We start from the raw sequence: 17339 nt of genomic DNA, 5'->3' as shown, positions 1-17339 counted from the left end.
TATTACTTGGGATGCTAAATACAACTAAATACTTGTCAAATTATTTATTGAGCAGTGCATATTTTAAAATAATTTATAGCTGGTTTAGTAACGTCAAGTGATGAGATGTGCATGTATGAGCACTTCGCTTCATGACATGAATGCAGTGAAAGGGTTTTCTTTTTCTGAAATACCAAAAAGCACCTGCGTTCTTAACCGTTACGTAAACCTTTAAAATATGCTTACCAAAATACCTTTAATGTCTACCAATACTGCATAAGGTGGGACATCTGTAGAGTGAGAAGGATGATTTACTGTGCTTTTTGCCTAGTCATGTGTTTTGATTTTCACGGAATCTAGACAGAGCTATGCATTCACAGTGATGATTCAAGAAATTATGGATTGCACTTAGTGTTATTGGCTCAAATTCAAAGTAACTTCCAGTTACATTGGCTTATTGCATGTATGCACAGAGACTGCTCCTCATTGCTCAACAGCAAACATTGAAACTAACCACCCAAAATTTACCTATTGCTACTTCGATGCCAGCAGGAAATGGTTTAATTTTCATTATGTCTTATTTTGGAGAATCTTGTTCACTGCTTGGGAATTTGCTGAGTACCTCCTACCTTCCCAGTGCCATGCGCCGTCAGTGTCAGGCAGGTCATCTTCTCCAGAAATAAGGTACTACTGTACTGATGATCAATTTTGCATCTTCTTATCATTAGTACAATAGATTTACAGGCAAGTTGTAGCCCTGTAAAATGGGGCTACATTACAAACTGGCAAGTTTTTAAAGACTTAACACAAAAGAAGCCACAAACTTGCATCCCAAATACTAAGACTATAATGCCTTTGAAAGTGTTTTGTGTCCTGATGTAATTGTTTGTGCTCATGGAACTGCACTATACCACTAAATCAGAAATTCAGTCCAGATTTCATGATTCTATCATCTTAACAACTATTTTCAAGGAATAGGAAAATGGGTAAAAAGTAAATATAGTGCATAATAATATGCATAGTTGTGCATAGTCTTCTATGATAGCTGTGATCATAAAAAAAGGGATACGGAATAAGGAATGGGAATTTCACTGTTGAAATTAAAATAAATGAAATATTCCCAAACTGCAAAATCCAGGATTACAGTGTGAAATCTGCACAAAAAGCTTTCAATCAGTGCGAATGTGTACTACACCCAGCCCTCTTCCATTAAACTGTTTTTACAAGTGTAAAAACCTAATAAACTTTGATAAACCCTATTCTGCTTCCTACTAGTTTCAGAAGGGGATACAGTACTTTTTTATTTTCCCAAGACATATAAAGAAAGTATAGTCATTCCATTAAATCTTTTGAGTGGCATGAGACCTTCATAGAAATGGAGATTAGAAAATACAATAAAGTGGTGAAGAGCTATAGAATCCTAGTGAAATTCAAAAATAACTTTCCATTCTTAGGAAGGGTCCCTATTCACACACTTACACACAAAATAGAAATAGCACTAAAAAAACCAGGCTTTGAAAATCAATATTGTATTTAATTGACTCTCCCCCCCATCTGCCTCCCCTCCAAAAAAAACCCAAACAAACAAACAAACCCCCAAAAAAAGACAAGGAATACTGAAATCAGAAAATTTGTGCTGTAAAGAAACATGTATTACACTTAGTAAGAATGCATCACTATGTAGACAGGGCAAAATTTCCTAACAACTTAACTGGATCTGAAGGGTAGGTTGTTTTTGGTATATCAAATCATGGCAGAGTACAGTGCTACCTGTGATGAAGACAATGTTCAGAGACTTGATTGTTCATGGAGCACCTTCTCACTTTAAACAGGCACAGAAATGATGAGTTGACTCATACAACTGTTTTGGGCAGCTAATCAGATTAAAGAGTAAGTGCAAACAGGCCTCCTTTAAAGGCTTCTCTTTCTTTAAGAGTTTAAACCACTTTATTTCTTATAGATGGTTATATTAAAATATCTGCTCCTCAAGACACACCTTTGTAGACAGTACTTAGCTTCTATAACTTCAATAATTAAAGAACACTCTAGATGACTGATACTTCTTTACTCTATCTTGATCTTCTCTTCCCTTTAGAACTATCTTTTTTCCTCAACAGGCAATTTCAAGAACTTGCCATAAGCTAAAGAATTTATTATCAGTCTTTAAAACAATATAGCAAGAAGTTTAGAGTTGTAGATTATTGCTTAAGGAATTAACTTTGAGAGCGTCAAATACAAAAATTGAGCCAAATACGGAGTAGACCTTGCAGGTATATTTAATGCAGATGTGCATATTATGATGATTAGTTGTACAATTATGTCTTCTGCTGATCACCACAGTAATCTGCATCACAATTCAGAAAGTAACACACATACCAGCTGCAGTCAAAAGGAAAGAAATCCTGTACATGAAGGTTTCCAATGTATTTTTTTAAAAAAACTTCCCTTGAAGAATCCTTGCAGAAGACTCTGGTATACACAGTAAATCAATGCCACAAAACTGCCAATAAAATTAGAATTTAATCCACTTGGTAACTAAAGGGTCAAATGGCATGAAAAAAACGCCAGTCTGCAAATTACTTATTGACACTGACAGGTTACTCTTCAGACAATTTTCAATGCAAATTTGTCCGTAGGCTGCAAGTGTTTTTCTACAGTAAATATAATTTATGAGAAAGAAAAAGGGTAGGCCACCAACTGAAAGAAAACATTTATTGAATTAAAGTCAATATTTTCCTTTTAATATCTACAAGCTAGCACTGAACTGACTTTATTCAAGAATGAACACACTGTACAAAAAAAGTATGTCTGTTACAAAAATATGTGAAACATCTTTTTTTTCTTGCCATTGAGCTGAAAACATTTGACAAGTGCAAGACAGGTTTGGCAAGCAAATTTAAGCTGCTATTACCAATGAGACACTTCAAATAATTTTGTAATTGTGACATATTTAAGGCTCATTGATAAAGTGGCATTGAAAATGTTGACCCCTAAAAACCATATCAGTGCACCAATACATGTTTATGCCTCCAGACAATTGAACAACATGATCTTCTGTTGTCACAAATCAATTAAAAAAAAAGTACTTTTTTATCAGTGAAGACTATCCAACCTAATTTGAACTATCAAACAGATAATTGACACCTACCACTGGAATATAACCTAGAAAAAGCAAACTACCTCTGTGGCCCTGTTTTTTTGTGTGTTGCTTGCAAATTGAGAGAGAAGAGTAGCTGGGTTCACACATGTTTAAATCAACCTGACATCTTTTGCAATCTGAAATCAGGGAAAGGATGGGGGGAGGGGGGGAGAGGACAGCAATCTGTATTTATGTTTTTTCTGTGTTTAAGCTTTAACACATATGTAAACACAAGTGTTTAAGTATAAAAATGAATTTTACTTGGCTCAGTTACACCTCATTTATTTGGATGTGTTTCTTTCACACGAAAATTTAACTCAACCGAAACTCAAATCACTGACTTCTCTCAAACCACCAACAAGGATGGGAAAAAGGGACCATTTACAGAGATAATCTGAAAACAGTGCAACATTATAATACAATTTCACAACATGTGAAAGAAACATGCTTTGGAACCTGAGCAAAAGGCATCTTATTGACTTTGTAAAAAGTCACCCTGTATGCTGTTTTCATTGGCATCTGTTCTGCCGGATTAGTATGTTGCTCTTAGCAACTTCCATGGCCTCGAAATATTTCGTACACAGAAACTGCCAACTACTCAGAGAGGTCTACTAAACTTTTCAGCTGATGTTGCAGGCAGTCTGACATGCTGCTATTGGAAATGACCATAGAGCCTAAAATTAAGACAAAATTGTCAAATGAAAAAGAAGCAGCCAAACGTGATGCTTTTCCTTTTTAAATAGACTAAAGCGCTTCCACAACACTTAGATACAGCACTACACTGGTTTACAGTCTCAAGGTCAACTCTTTCAAAATAAATATACTGAACATTTACAGCAAATGCTTCATGAATGCAAGCTCTCTCTTTATTATTACAAGACCAGCTGGACAGAAACCAAAACAAAAACATAACTCTGAAGCAACTAAGTTGTAAGTGATTTTTCAGAATCCAGCATGACTTGGTGCCACAGCAAAATTTTTCACTTGTCTGTAGCAGGCCTTTTTTTTACTTCTAGCACCAAGCAGGCCAGCATACAAAGCAACTTCACAAAGCATGCAGTCATCTATTCTGCCTGCTGGTCTCGTATGAAATTATCATTTGTGCTTGCAGGTCCCAGACCTTTTAAAAATGGGTATGAAAAATGATGAACTGAAGATGTCTGAAGACATTAATGGAGCTCACTCATTTCTAAATTATTTGAGTGGAGAAAAGATTTAAGAACTAAAAAGCAACAGGATGCTGTGCAGTAGTATTTGTGAGGGAAGCTAAGGTTCGTGCTTTGCTTTGCCTTAGAACAAACAAAAAACTAATATGAAACCTAAAAGACTCTATGTCAATGATACGGGTAGAGGCCAATGTGTGCAAGCCACTGAAAGGCATGGTTGGACCAATCTGATAAATGGCATCATCAGAGCAGAACAGCAACTTTTCACTGGAGTAATCACAAAGAGTGAACAATGAGCCATCACTTCTCTTGTCATGAGCACAGAAAGCAGTCACCAAGGCAAAGGAGGGGACACCGGAAAGAAGACACATGGAATCACATAAACCTGGAAGACAGAAAACACATTAAACAACTTTTGAACACTCTGAGTTACCATTTTCCTACTGTAACATTGCTATCCATTGATTTAATACCATATGCATTATATATGCTTAAATGGATGGAACTGTTGCAAAAATGGTACCCATATATCACAAAATTCTTCTGAAGTTTGTTACACAACTAACTTCACTTGCAAAGGTTTGCCTACACTATCAACTTAGCTATAAAAAGAGCCGTACCAACAGATTGATGCAGTCAGGACAATCTCTTGTTCATGGTGTAAAAAAATTAACATGCTTGGATGATACTAAATTTTTTACTCAAAAATGCATTTTAAAATTGGGTGTCACAAAGACATTGCTATTTACAGAGTGATAATTATCAAGTAATATGATTGTTCTTCCTACTACTCTAACTAAAATTACAGTACTACCCTAAAAAACAGAGTGCAATACTTACTGGAAAGGTTTCCCCAAGGTTATCCTGCCTTTGTATCTACAAATTGCATCTGAATATTTGCAGACATGCCACCTCCATAGCCTCCCTTGGACTGCATTTGCTTCTGAATTGAGCTTACCTGGAGACAGAAAGGAAACGGGGCAGCGAAAACAAGAAAGGCAGTTAGTGAGCTATGGTGTCTTCTTGCTTCCAATTTTATTTTTTGTTTAGGTTTGGTCTTCAAGTACTCCTTTACCATTAAAGCTACATTACTTTCGCATGAGGACATGGATAGTGTAGGCTTGCTGGGTTTTTCACTTCAGTAGGCAGCTCAGCAAGGGAGATGGAAGAACTCGTGCCAAGGCACAAGTTTTTCCCTTTCTCCCAAAGATAACTGGCTGATTTAGGCTTTCACTGACCTGAATTTCACTGGTCAATTGCTTAAAAAAAAAAAAAAAAAAAAAAAGTCAAAGCTTTTACTGGCACCCAACTCCACCTCAACTGACAAGCTGTAATTTATCTTGTTATATGGAAAATGTTCTTTGCCAATTACGATAAACCAAAGAAGTTGCCATCATTACCTTAAAAAATATAATAGCTTACAAAATATCTGGATAGTTTCTGCACTGCTTGGCTTACTTCAGATAATTAAAGGACTTTCTAAACTTAAAAGGAGATTTTCGTTTGTGGAAAGTTTTTTATTTTTCTATTTATGTAACAATGTACACTGCTTTCCTTAATTTCCACTTCACCTTTAAGTGGCAGGGCATTATTGTTTAAATCATACTCAATCTATCAACTTCCCTGAAAACAGCTTATCTAAACGTATTTTCAGCTTGATGCAAATGAATACATAAAGAGTGCTCCCCTTTCTCCCCCCAGGACATGCACATCTTTCTATGGCTTTTGTTGCCTTTACCAACAAAATGGAAGGGAACCCAGAGCTTTTTTCAGCCTGTGTTGCCCAAGTCAAAACAATCATCTCCAAGTGCTCGCAGGAAAACAACTCCAGCCTTAAAGGTTTGGCTTTTTTCTCTTTGCACTCCAGAGCATATATGACAAGTACACAATGAGCACAAAATAACATACTCATTCAACACTACAGCTTCTGAAATTGAACTTGCAGCAAAGCATATGCCTGCAGGGCACTGCTTACAATTATTGCATCTATGTTCCTTCATAGAGACCTCAGAAAATCACTAGAAAGCTGTATTAAAAGAGCACTGGATAAATATTTCTGAGTGGCTTGCATTATACTTTTCCTGTCTACAAAGAAAACAGATGCATATTCTTTTTCACAGCAAAGCAAAACACATGCACTCACAAAATCAATCAGCACAACTCTTTCTTACAGTTTCTCAAACCAATGTGAAAAAAAAAGAACTTGTTTTGGGATCTTTGTCTTCAACAGTATTGCATTGCTGGGCAAAAGACCTGATTTTTACCTGTTTAAGCAATGTAATGTAAAAACATTTTCTAACTTGCTGCTTTGCTCAAAGAAGTCATACAGCTGTAGCAAAGCAATGTTATATTCACATTTTTCTTCAAGGAAAAGTGTTCAAAGCCAGTACCCCAAAGAGGGTCTGACAAGAGAAACTACAGACCCACTAAGGAGGTCTGGAGAAGTGTAACCACATTCATAGGGTGGTGTTTGAGAACTTTCACGTTTTAAACCAAGTTGGTTATCTTCTTCACCAGGCATCTGCTGTTGCTCACTGGAGCAAAAAATGTTTGAAATTAGTACTTCTTTCCTCATAGAATAATTCATCTATATATAAATGCAAGCTCAAGAATGGTTTGAGGATGGCATTAATTTGATCTGAATGGACTCTGTCTCTAGTGAAAAAGAACTAGAAAAACATCTCCAGGCCATGCCACTTTCCAGCCTGACAACCTTCCCACATGACTTCAAAATTCTGGCAAAGAGCAAATTGACAGAAATTGTTAGGCTAAAATGTAAATTTTTAAAAGTACTTAATCTAAATAATAGAATAATTTCTCTGGTACCTGAGTCTGGTAATTGAGTTTAATATGAAGGTGATAGATCACTGGAATGGGTTGCCCAGACAGGTGGTGGAGGCACCAACCCTGGAGACATTCAAGGTCAGGCTTGATGAGGCTCTGGGAAGCTTGACCTAGTTGGAGGTGTCCCTGCTTATGGCAGGGGAGTTGGACTAGATGACCATTACAAGTCCCTTCCAACCCAATACATTCTATGATTTTCTAATTCTATTTTGTATATGAAAACTTATTCAGCAGACGTGCAATGTTAAAGACACTGAGCAAAAAGAAGATCTAACAATTGTAGTCTTATAAGGTGGTATTTTTTCTGAAGCATCCTCTTTGAGGATGTCTGAGCAACAAGAAAAAGGACCATTGAAATGCAATTTATTTTTTTCCTTTTCCAAAGATGCCATTGCCTTTCTTTGATGATACATACCAGCAAGGTTCTTCTGTCTCATGTCTAATTTAGATAGGGATAAGGATTTAAAGATTTTGGAAAAGGATTGCACCAATTAAAGTTTATGCAATCTACTATGCTGCTATCTCATTAATTTCTTTCTTTCCTTTTCTTCCGCTCCCTCCCCCTCCCCCTCCCCCTTCTAGAATTCGGAAATAGCACAGATGGTCCTTGAGAAACAAGGGAGAACTAAGAAAAGGATGGAATACATGGCATCAAAGATTAAAAGGAGGAATATGAAGAAAGTGAGGGATTTCACCATGGAACGTGAAATTAAAATAAGAGAAATTGGTGGGAATGAGAAAGAACTAGGGCACAGAGGGCTCCTGCTGTTTAAGTGTACCTTTGGCAAAGAAGCAAAGTGCTCTACAGAGAAGGCAAACAAAAATGCATAATATTTCAGCAGACAGAAAACTATTGCACTTAGAATCATAAGGCTATGTAATGAAGAACAATGCTGATGAAAGTAGGTAGAGAGCAGACAGTGGATAAAGAACCAAATTTTTAATGGGAAAAGCTAATAAAATTGCAGGAGGTCCTCCTAAGGTATTCAGAAGAGAGAATACACAAGGGGTTAATGAAGGAATGCAATGTCCATACTATAAAGAAAATTAAATGACAGAAAACCATTTGGAGGTTAACCCTGTAATTCTGAAACTTACACTGCGAAGAATGAACAATGAGGCTAGATGCAGAATTAACACAGCAAGTTAACACAGAAGAAGCAGGAAAATACAGTGTGAAAAAGTGCAGATCTGTGCTTCTGAAGAGAGAGGTAAAAAAGCATTAATTTTACATAAAAATACTTTCTGTCCAGCCACTGATGCAGCACATTATCCAATGGAAAAAAGTGAGATAAAAAGACAGCCAGTTATGAGCATTCAAAATGAGAAAGTCTATGTAGATAGACAATAATAATTACCTACTATCTGGAGAGGAACTGGATATTAACACAAGACAAAGGTGAGGGCAAGGGCAAAGTCTGAGGCGAAAGACCAAAGCTTCAGGCAATCACCACAACCCTCACATGAGGCAGTTCAGCTGTGAGGAAATCTAGTCTCATACGATGATTTTCAGTATCTATTTTAGCCTCTGTTATTCACTTTCACAGAGATAAAAATATTTATTGCTGCTATCATCTGCAGGAAACCACAAAACTTTGCCTGTGACATTGTTGCTTGCTCTGGAAAAAATTCCCTCTGCAAATAGGGCTGTAGTGTAAAGCAAATCCTCAACAAGGACAGCCAAAAATATTTGTGTGCACCATCAACCAAGGTAAGTTAGAGTTATACATGAGTTATATTTAAAATAGCTTGAGATCTAAGAGATCTAGTCAGTTATTAAGACATTTTTAAAAGCTTTCTCTAATATATTTGCAAACATCCTTCTGTTTTAGTTCATACAAATCATCAGAACAATTTTTTTTTAAGTATTCTACACATAGCCTGTACAATATATATAGTTATCTGCTATGTATTATCAATATAGAGGAATTTGAAAAATGCTATTCCATAATCTTGAATGCAGGTGTTTAGGACTTTGAATCAAGATGCTAGCAGATTGTTCTTCAGTTATAGAGACTCTGTCTTACAGTTGAAAGATTCATTGCTACAGCCACAGTACACATATACAGTGTTTCTGTATTCTGTCTAAAAAGAAATATTCTGTATCCACTCATGCTTACCGAATTCATTCCACTGAATAGGTCTCCTGATCCTATGTGAGCTGTGTGAACAAAGTTTGTTGGCTCCCCAATCATACTTCGGTCAATCCGCCGTCGTCTTTTCTGAAAGGATGGTAAAGAAAACATCTGAGAGTCACTGAAAAGGCAAAACCAACGTGTGTCATAAATGTAAAAGTTAACTGTCCACAGAATATTTCATAAACTGTAAGGTATTTTCACAAAGAGCAGAGTGCAAATTCCCAGGTTAACCAAGACACTGGTAATACTGTCCTTTGTTTTTACTTGGGGGATCTATAGTAGATCATTAGACCAGCACTGACACCAGTCCTAGCATTTAGGCTAAAAAAACTTTTGTAAATAACCTCACTAGATTCCATGGTTTACTAAATAATATTGGCAATGTTTCATACAGTAAATTCTGCCTGAATTTCTATTTAAATCATGATGTGACAAATCAGATTTGAGTTTTAGTCAATTAAGACTGAAGAGCATTAGTATAGGCTATGAAAGAACTAATATACATTATTCCTGATTTGCATGGTGTGGGAATTTATATCACTATTTGTGGTATATTTCACGGTGATGCTCAGAAAAAATGCCTTGAGTTTGATCAGGCTGAGTCACAGACATGTCCTTACTGAACCCTTTACACTCAGATATCTTTCAGTCTGTGTGGTTGTAAAGTGTGAGGTGAAGGGGTGCAGTGTGACAGAAAGGCAGGATGCCAGACTAGGGCTTCCGACTCCTGTGCCGTGAGACAGAAATCAAGAATTCCTTAACTTCAGCCTTCTCTTTGTCACAGTCACAGCTTCATTTTTTAGTAATGTAATAACAGATAAATGAAAAATTGAAGGCAGTGAGGACTTCCCCTAGTTAAAACTGATTTGGTTGCCTGCCTCCAGCTAAGCACCCCATCTAAAGGAATAAAACAAAAAAAACCTTATCCTCACTTTTTAGGCCAGAGCCGAGGAGTTTACACGGAACAAACCATGCAGTATGCAGTCACCATACGCCCATATCATGTTTTTGAAAAACAAAACAAAACAAACAAACAAAACAAAAAAACCCCAACAAACTAAACCCACAAAATAAAACCAATAGTCATGAAACAGTGTAAATTTCTCAGTTCAAGGTGTGCAGCTTAATCACTAAGAAACTACTTGGGCCCAGTTAAAAGCTTCTCATCATCTTAAAATCCACTCAGTCTCATTTTTAAAGTGATCTTTGATTCTAATATCCAATGAGATCATAACACCACCCGGACTTGCAACACAAAGGTACATGCCTCATGAATGGGATAGTTTCTATTGAAACACAGCTACAGATTAAATCTCTATGAATCAGAGCCCACAACTATGAGAACACTTCATGGGGTCTTGCCAGCAAGTACAAAACACATTTAATCCTTTCCTGTACTTTTCCCTATTACTAAAACCAGATTTTAGTAGGTTTCATTACCTTACTGCATCATATTAATAGCTGGGGTGAGGAGTAGCAAATAAAACACTCCCACAAAAATAACAAAACAGAATGACTTGAGCTACGCCAAAACTATGAGTGAGTTTGTTGCTCCAAACAAATCTGACAAGTTCAAACAAAGGAAATAATCATAACGTCTTCATGTAGAGGGCTTTCACAGAGAAACTATTTATGGAAACTGTCCAAGGTGTCTCAATTACAGAAAACTTTAGTAGAGTTCAAAGAACCATAAATAGTCAGAACAGAATCCTATTAACCCTATTACCATGTCCTACCAAATCATTAATATTTCAATCCGGATGTCAAAGTCAGCCAGACATACAGCAAACAATTTATTAAGTTATGCACGGTATCATCTAGTAAAGCATAAATGACTAACTTGTGGGGAGAGACCCCACACCAGGTTTATGTGGTAGTCCGCTGGATGAGGACTGCCCATCTGATCTGGTCAGGACAAGGAGCATCTCCAAGCAACATAATTTAAGAGGCGTGTTGCTGTACTGTCACAATTTAGGATTGTAATACACTGAGACTCTGACACAGAAAGAGGTTCTAGAGAGCTCTGTGGAACACATTGCTCCAGTTAAAACATTTAATATTGTTTCAGGTCTGCAGTTGTTGCCTCTCTTCTCCTTTTAAAAAAAAATAACAGCTAGTGAGATAAATTTGTATGCCTAAACAATACATCCATGATTTCTTAAGTTTAGTAGAGTTTTGAAATGCAGAGTTTTGGTGCAAAGAAAATGTACACAATCTCAAATCTTTGGGAATTTTTTGTTTCTTTATTTGTTTTGCAAACAACCAAGGTCTTTCTTTGGGCAACTCAACTATTTTCATCATTTACTTCTTGCTAAAATCCCTGGCATGCCAGTCACACAACTAGAATGCTGGATCTTGTGAACTACTGGATATTATTATCGGCTCACCATCAACTAGTCAACCAGTAGACACAAGTTACAGTGAATCTCCATCAAACTCTCTTTCTTAAGTTTCTTACCAGAGGACATCAGCCAGTTACACCCTGGCATGTGCCCACTGATGTGATCTTCTTGAAGCAATGGAACAGTATTTAAATGTTCTGCTATATTAAGACCACAAAGCAGTTCACTCTGAAAGCAGATCACACATGGCTTTTTATTCTGCTGCAGAATACTTAGCATTTATGTTAGCATTTTAGGTTGGATCAGGAGCATGCTTTTGAAGCAACTTTGCCAGTTCCCCACTTATCATCCTACAACTTTAATTTCAGAGTAATTTTGTACAAGTTATACTCCTCTCTGGTGAACCTAAACTTGAAGACTAGCGTATGCACTCCCACTCTAACAGGTGTTGAGGCTAACGGACCAGCTGAGCTCTTGCGGATCAGACCACTAACGCCATCTCATGCACATCGTTGCTCTCTTGGGCTGTGTAGCTGCTCTTGCAAGGATGTGCCACTTCCATAGACACAGCCTCAGCCAGAAACAAAAGGACCAGTCACCATGGGTGAAAGGATGCAGGAAGCACTGTAAAAAGTCATCTCTTTTTGAGGAATGTAACACAGGCGACAGAAGTAGGTATGCATGTCTGGAAAGGTTACAAAGCTTTTCAGAGGACACGATAAACATTAGCTTTCTCAGGATTTTATTGTGAAGTTTTATTTTCTGAGTCCCTGTACCTATAAGAATGCACACAATACCGTTGTTCTATAAACAAAAAGAATTGACAGACAGACAGATTCTTCAGTAAATTTAGTATATTTAACTTGAAAGAGACTGAGAAGCAGCACATTTGTCTCAAGAAGAAATGAAATGTGCAGTTATACCCATTTATCTCATGTGTATTGCTTGTGCCTTTCCATGCATGTTCCTAGTGGAAGTCATGCGTTTGAGCTAGCAGAGCCCAGCAAAAATGGAATTCTTGCTATACCCCACTCATACCCTAAACTCCGCTTGGTAACATACCATAAATAATCAGCCTTAGAATATATATGTACACCCCCCCCTACTAACTATGATGGTAATGAGATCTGACTATAAAGGAGATCTATAAAACAACTGCATGTTTATGGAAGGACTTAACATACAGGCACCTGAATATTTGTATCATCTAAGGTTTGTTTTAAAGGTGTTTCTGACAGAACACATATACGAGCCGACTCTGTCAACCTAACTGCAATAAGACCCTATGTTCTACATCTGTGTTTCGTACAGATGTTTTCTTAGTGGGGGGAAGTAGAAGAAAGCTCACATTATGATTAGCTAAATTGTCTGTTATCTTTCTTGTTAGTTCGGGCCAAGTTAGTGAAATATTTGGTATCAAAAGGTAAAAAAATATTAAAATCTGAATTGTAGTATTTGACTTTTTCCGCCCCTCTCCCTTGCCCAAGGCATTTCTCCTTTTGTGAAGGTGGCAAGGAATGGCAAGGAGCACAACAGAGGTGAAAAGAGAGAAGACCTGTAAAGGGATCCTGGAAGTGGAACATAACATATCAGCATTTAATGCCTTTACTCAGCTTGTTCCCTTGCAAAAACCTGCAGAATTTGGATTGCAAAGTACACACTAGGTAACCTTTACACCACAAAATGAATACATACTTGTTAAAAAGAAGTAGAAGAGATGCAGGGTTATGTATTAACTGTCTGGGAGGAATGGAAGTATTATGAGGACCCATCTCAGAAGCTTTGCTTCGAACATACACTAGACACAATGAAACCGTATCACATTTCAGTTACCATAGTAATGAAGTAATGTCTCTTCCATTCTCAATCTGCAAGTGATGCTTTGCACTCATGCAGGGTAGCATCTCTTTCAAGTACAAGATCAGAATTCAGAAAGCCACCAACAGTTGCACCACACAGAAATTATTTTAACCCTTTAAGTCTGATAAATAGTTCTAAACTTCTGTTTAAAAAATTAAACTAATTACATCGTATATTCAACCTGCCCTTCAGCAAAGCCACAAGCATTTTACTGAAACACCATTTTTGTAGTTTAAAACCACCTTATTCCAAGAAAGTCAAAACTGCACTTTGTTTCTTTAAAAAAATAATTGCTGCTGATGGGTCCAGAGGCATGTAAAAGTTCCTTTTTATTGCCCTCTATTTTTGGCTTGCAGGGAAAAAGTGAACTTTTCTGACTAGCTCCAAAACTTTGTCCAGAGGCTGGACTACGCTTCTCCAATTCAAGCCACTTTATAGTGATGGCAACAGTTCTGAATTAGACAAGTTGTCTACCTGTATATATACATACATAAAAAGAAAATGCTTGGAAATTTTTCTCCTTTGCAGAATTATGCATCTCTCTCTGCCCTTCATGACAGGCCATCTCAAAAAAAAGAAAAATGGAAGACATGAAAAGAAAAACTAATGTCTCAAATATATCAGAAAATATTTCACTGACATCACTCAGATCCTAGCATTCTGACAATTATTTTTTTTTTTAAGCTATTAGCAGAATTTTCAGGAGAGTATCGTACGAAGATATCCCAAAGCCAAGTACCAAAATACAAATCATGGGGATCAGAATCGAAGAAATCTCTTCTCTTTAGCTGGCAGAAAAACATGTTCTGCTAAATCCAGACCACATCTTTTTGGGATAGTTGGATTTGATATCCCAAATCCAAGTCTGAATGAAATATAAGTGACAAAACAGCGCTTCAAAGGACCCTGCAACACAAAAGCCTGCATGGATTGGATGAGCAGAAGGCTCCATCTCAGCCCTGGTCAGTCCTCAAATGGAATTGGTATTGCCAGTGCAGATGAGGAATGTGTTTTGTAAACATAAACCAATACATGCTAGAAACTGCCGTAATTCAGAAGGGATGATAAGTTACTGTTGTATTGTGAACATGTAGTTTCTGAAAACAATGCTTCTTTATTAAAATACTCACATATGGCACTTTTCTTCTACTGCTACCATTTATTTTATCTCCACCTCACACACATGAAAAACTGCCGACTCTTTTTCCCACACAGCAATGCTCTTTACCCAGCTGTACATTGTCCTGGCTTTTTATATCTTAGGATTTCAGCCAAGGAAACTGTCAGAAACCATGCAACAGAACACCCACTGCCCTCAACGTCAGCCTACCAGCAGGAACACCCAAGAACCATCCACACTAGCAACAAATTAGTGGCAGGAGCAGACTGGAACTTTGCACCCCACATTAAGAACAGCAGATTTTGGTATTTAAGTCACAAGCAACAAATCTGTGTTTTGATCATTCTTCTCTGAAACTAGCACAGATAGAGTTGCTTTTCTATTGAGGAGAACATTTTATTATTTGATTTATTAATATCATTAAGCTACCACAGGGCAAGGATAACACTTTCCTACTGCTAACCTTGTAACCTTTATCAAAACATTACAAGTCACAAAATCTTACAGCACTATGCTTACATATATATATAGCTTTGTTATATTTTGTAAGCAGTAAAAATATACTGCACAGATTTATGTATTGCATAACAATATATCTTAATATATCATCTACTGTATTTCACAGCATTTTTCTGTCACTTCACATTTATCTTTGTTCCAAAAAATTTAGGGGACAGTGAACTAAACTGGAGAGAAGATAGCATGATGACCTGATCTGATCTATCTAGTCTAATCTTGTACAACATGTTTCCAAACCAATCCAAATCAGTATGATGTGGAAGTGATCTATATACAAAATGGAAAGTGATGCGCCTTGCTTTTTTTTGATAGAATTCTTTCTGTCTTTCATTTTAACTATCTGTAGGATAGGAACTTTTGTTCAAGTTTGTCACGTCTTCTTATTCTGCAAGACTATCTCTAGTATTTTTCATTACATTATTTTAGTTTCTGTCATTTCAATACAAAGTTTTGTAAGCTTGCCATAAAGACTCACATGCAGAAAATCTAAGAAGTGACATTTATTGAGTCACAATCCTCCTGATTTATAGTCTCCCTTTCTGAATAAAATTACAAGAGTCACAATGCCCAAGTTGCAGGAGGCAAAGGCAGGGACCGGGAGAAGGAAGATCTGCCCACTGTAAGCGAAGATCAGATTCAAAACCATCTAAAAAACCTGAAGGTGGTACAAGTCCATCACACCTGAGGATATCCATCTGCAGGTCCTGAGGCAACTGGCAGATGAAGTTGCTAAGCTGCTTTCCATCATCTTTGAAAAGTCATTGCAGTCTGGTGAAGTTCCCGCTACACTGACTGGGAGAAAGGAGGCATGACCCCCAGTTTCAAAAAGTGAAAAAAGGAAGACTCAGGCAACTATGGGCCAGTCAGTTTCACCTCTATGTCCGGCAAGATCCTGGAGCAGATCGTGCTGAAGGCTCTGCTAAAACACACGGAAAATTAGGAGGGGATTGGTGGCAACCAACATAGCTTCAATAAGGGCAAATTGTGCCTGAAAAGTGTGATGGTCTTTGGTGATGGAGTTACACCATCAGCAGATAAGGAAAAAGCAACTGATATCATCTATCTGGAATTGTGCAGTGTTTGACACGGTCCCACACAACATCCTGGTCTCTGAATTTGAGAGACATGGATTTGATGGATGGATGGACCACTCAGTGAATAAGGAACTGGACAGAAGGCCACGCTCAAAGAGTTGCAGTCAACAGCTAGATGTCCAAGAAGAAAGCAGTGACGAGTGGTGTCCCTCAGGGGTTGATACTGGGACCAGTGCTGTTTAACAACTTTGTCAGTGGCATGGATAATCCTGGTCTCTGAATTTGAGAGACATGGATTTGATGGATGGATGGACCACTCAGTGAATAAGGAACTGGACAGAAGGCCACGCTCAAAGAGTTGCAGTCAACAGCTAGATGTCCAAGAAGAAAGCAGTGACGAGTGGTGTCCCTCAGGGGTTGATACTGGGACCAGTGCTGTTTAACAACTTTGTCAGTGGCATGGATAACTGACTGCACCCTCAGCAAGTTTGCTGCTCACACCAAGCTGTGTGGTGCAGTTGACATGCTGGAGGGAAGGGAGCCGTGGACGTTCAACAAGGCCAACTGCAAGGTCCTACACCTGGGTTGAGGCAATCCCAGGCACCAATACAGGCTGAGCAGAATACAGATTGAATGCAGTCCTGAGGAGGACTTGAGGGTACTGGTCGCTGAAAAGCTCAGCAAGAGCCAACAATGTGCGAGTGCAGCCCAGAAAGCCAACTGTATCCTGGGCTGCATCAAAAGAGGTGTGGCCAGCAGGTTGAAGGAGGTGACTGTCCCCCTCTAGTCCACTCTCATAGGACCCCATCTGGAGTACCATGTCCAACTCTGGAGCCCTCAACACAAGAAGAACCTGGTCCTGTTGCAGCAGGTCCAGAGGAGGGACACAAAGATGATGAGAGGGGTGGAACACTTCTGCTATGAGGCCAGGCTGAGAGAGCTGGGGTTGTTCAGCCTGGAGAAGAAAAGGCTGAAAGGAGATTTCATTGCGGCCTCCCAGTATCTGAAGGGAAAGCTACAGGAAAGCTAGGAAGGGACTTTTTGCAAGGGCTTGTAATGACAGGATGAAGGTTAATGCTTTCAGACTGGAATAGGGAAGATTTAGACTACATGTAAGGAAGAAGCTCTTCACTATGAGGGTGGTGAAACACTAGAAAAAGTCTGTACAGGGAAGTTGTGGATGCTCCCTCACCGGGCG

At 38.1% G+C, this 17339-nt stretch overlaps 1 protein-coding gene across 1 annotated transcript in view; it reads right to left on the bottom strand.

Annotated features, from left to right (window-relative positions):
* Positions 1-4311: 4311 nt before the first annotated feature.
* The window catches only part of CDC42SE2 (CDC42 small effector 2), a 32702-nt gene continuing 19674 nt past the window's right edge, over positions 4312-17339 (bottom strand). Inside the window, exons 2-4 of the mRNA XM_008941800.1 lie at positions 9249-9350; positions 5125-5242; positions 4312-4669 (exon numbers count right to left, since the gene is read on the bottom strand). Of these exons, the coding sequence (XP_008940048.1) occupies positions 5144-5242; positions 9249-9350 (201 nt within the window). The 3' untranslated portion in view covers positions 4312-4669; positions 5125-5143. The remainder of the gene's footprint in view (positions 4670-5124; positions 5243-9248; positions 9351-17339) is intronic.

The sequence above is a fragment of the Merops nubicus genome, unplaced genomic scaffold (assembly GCF_000691845.1).
Source record: "Merops nubicus isolate BGI_N331 unplaced genomic scaffold, ASM69184v1 scaffold17596, whole genome shotgun sequence".
NCBI lineage: Eukaryota > Metazoa > Chordata > Aves > Coraciiformes > Meropidae > Merops > Merops nubicus.
Note: the sequence above shows the minus strand (reverse complement) of the source record. Positions and strands in the feature narration are given on the sequence as shown.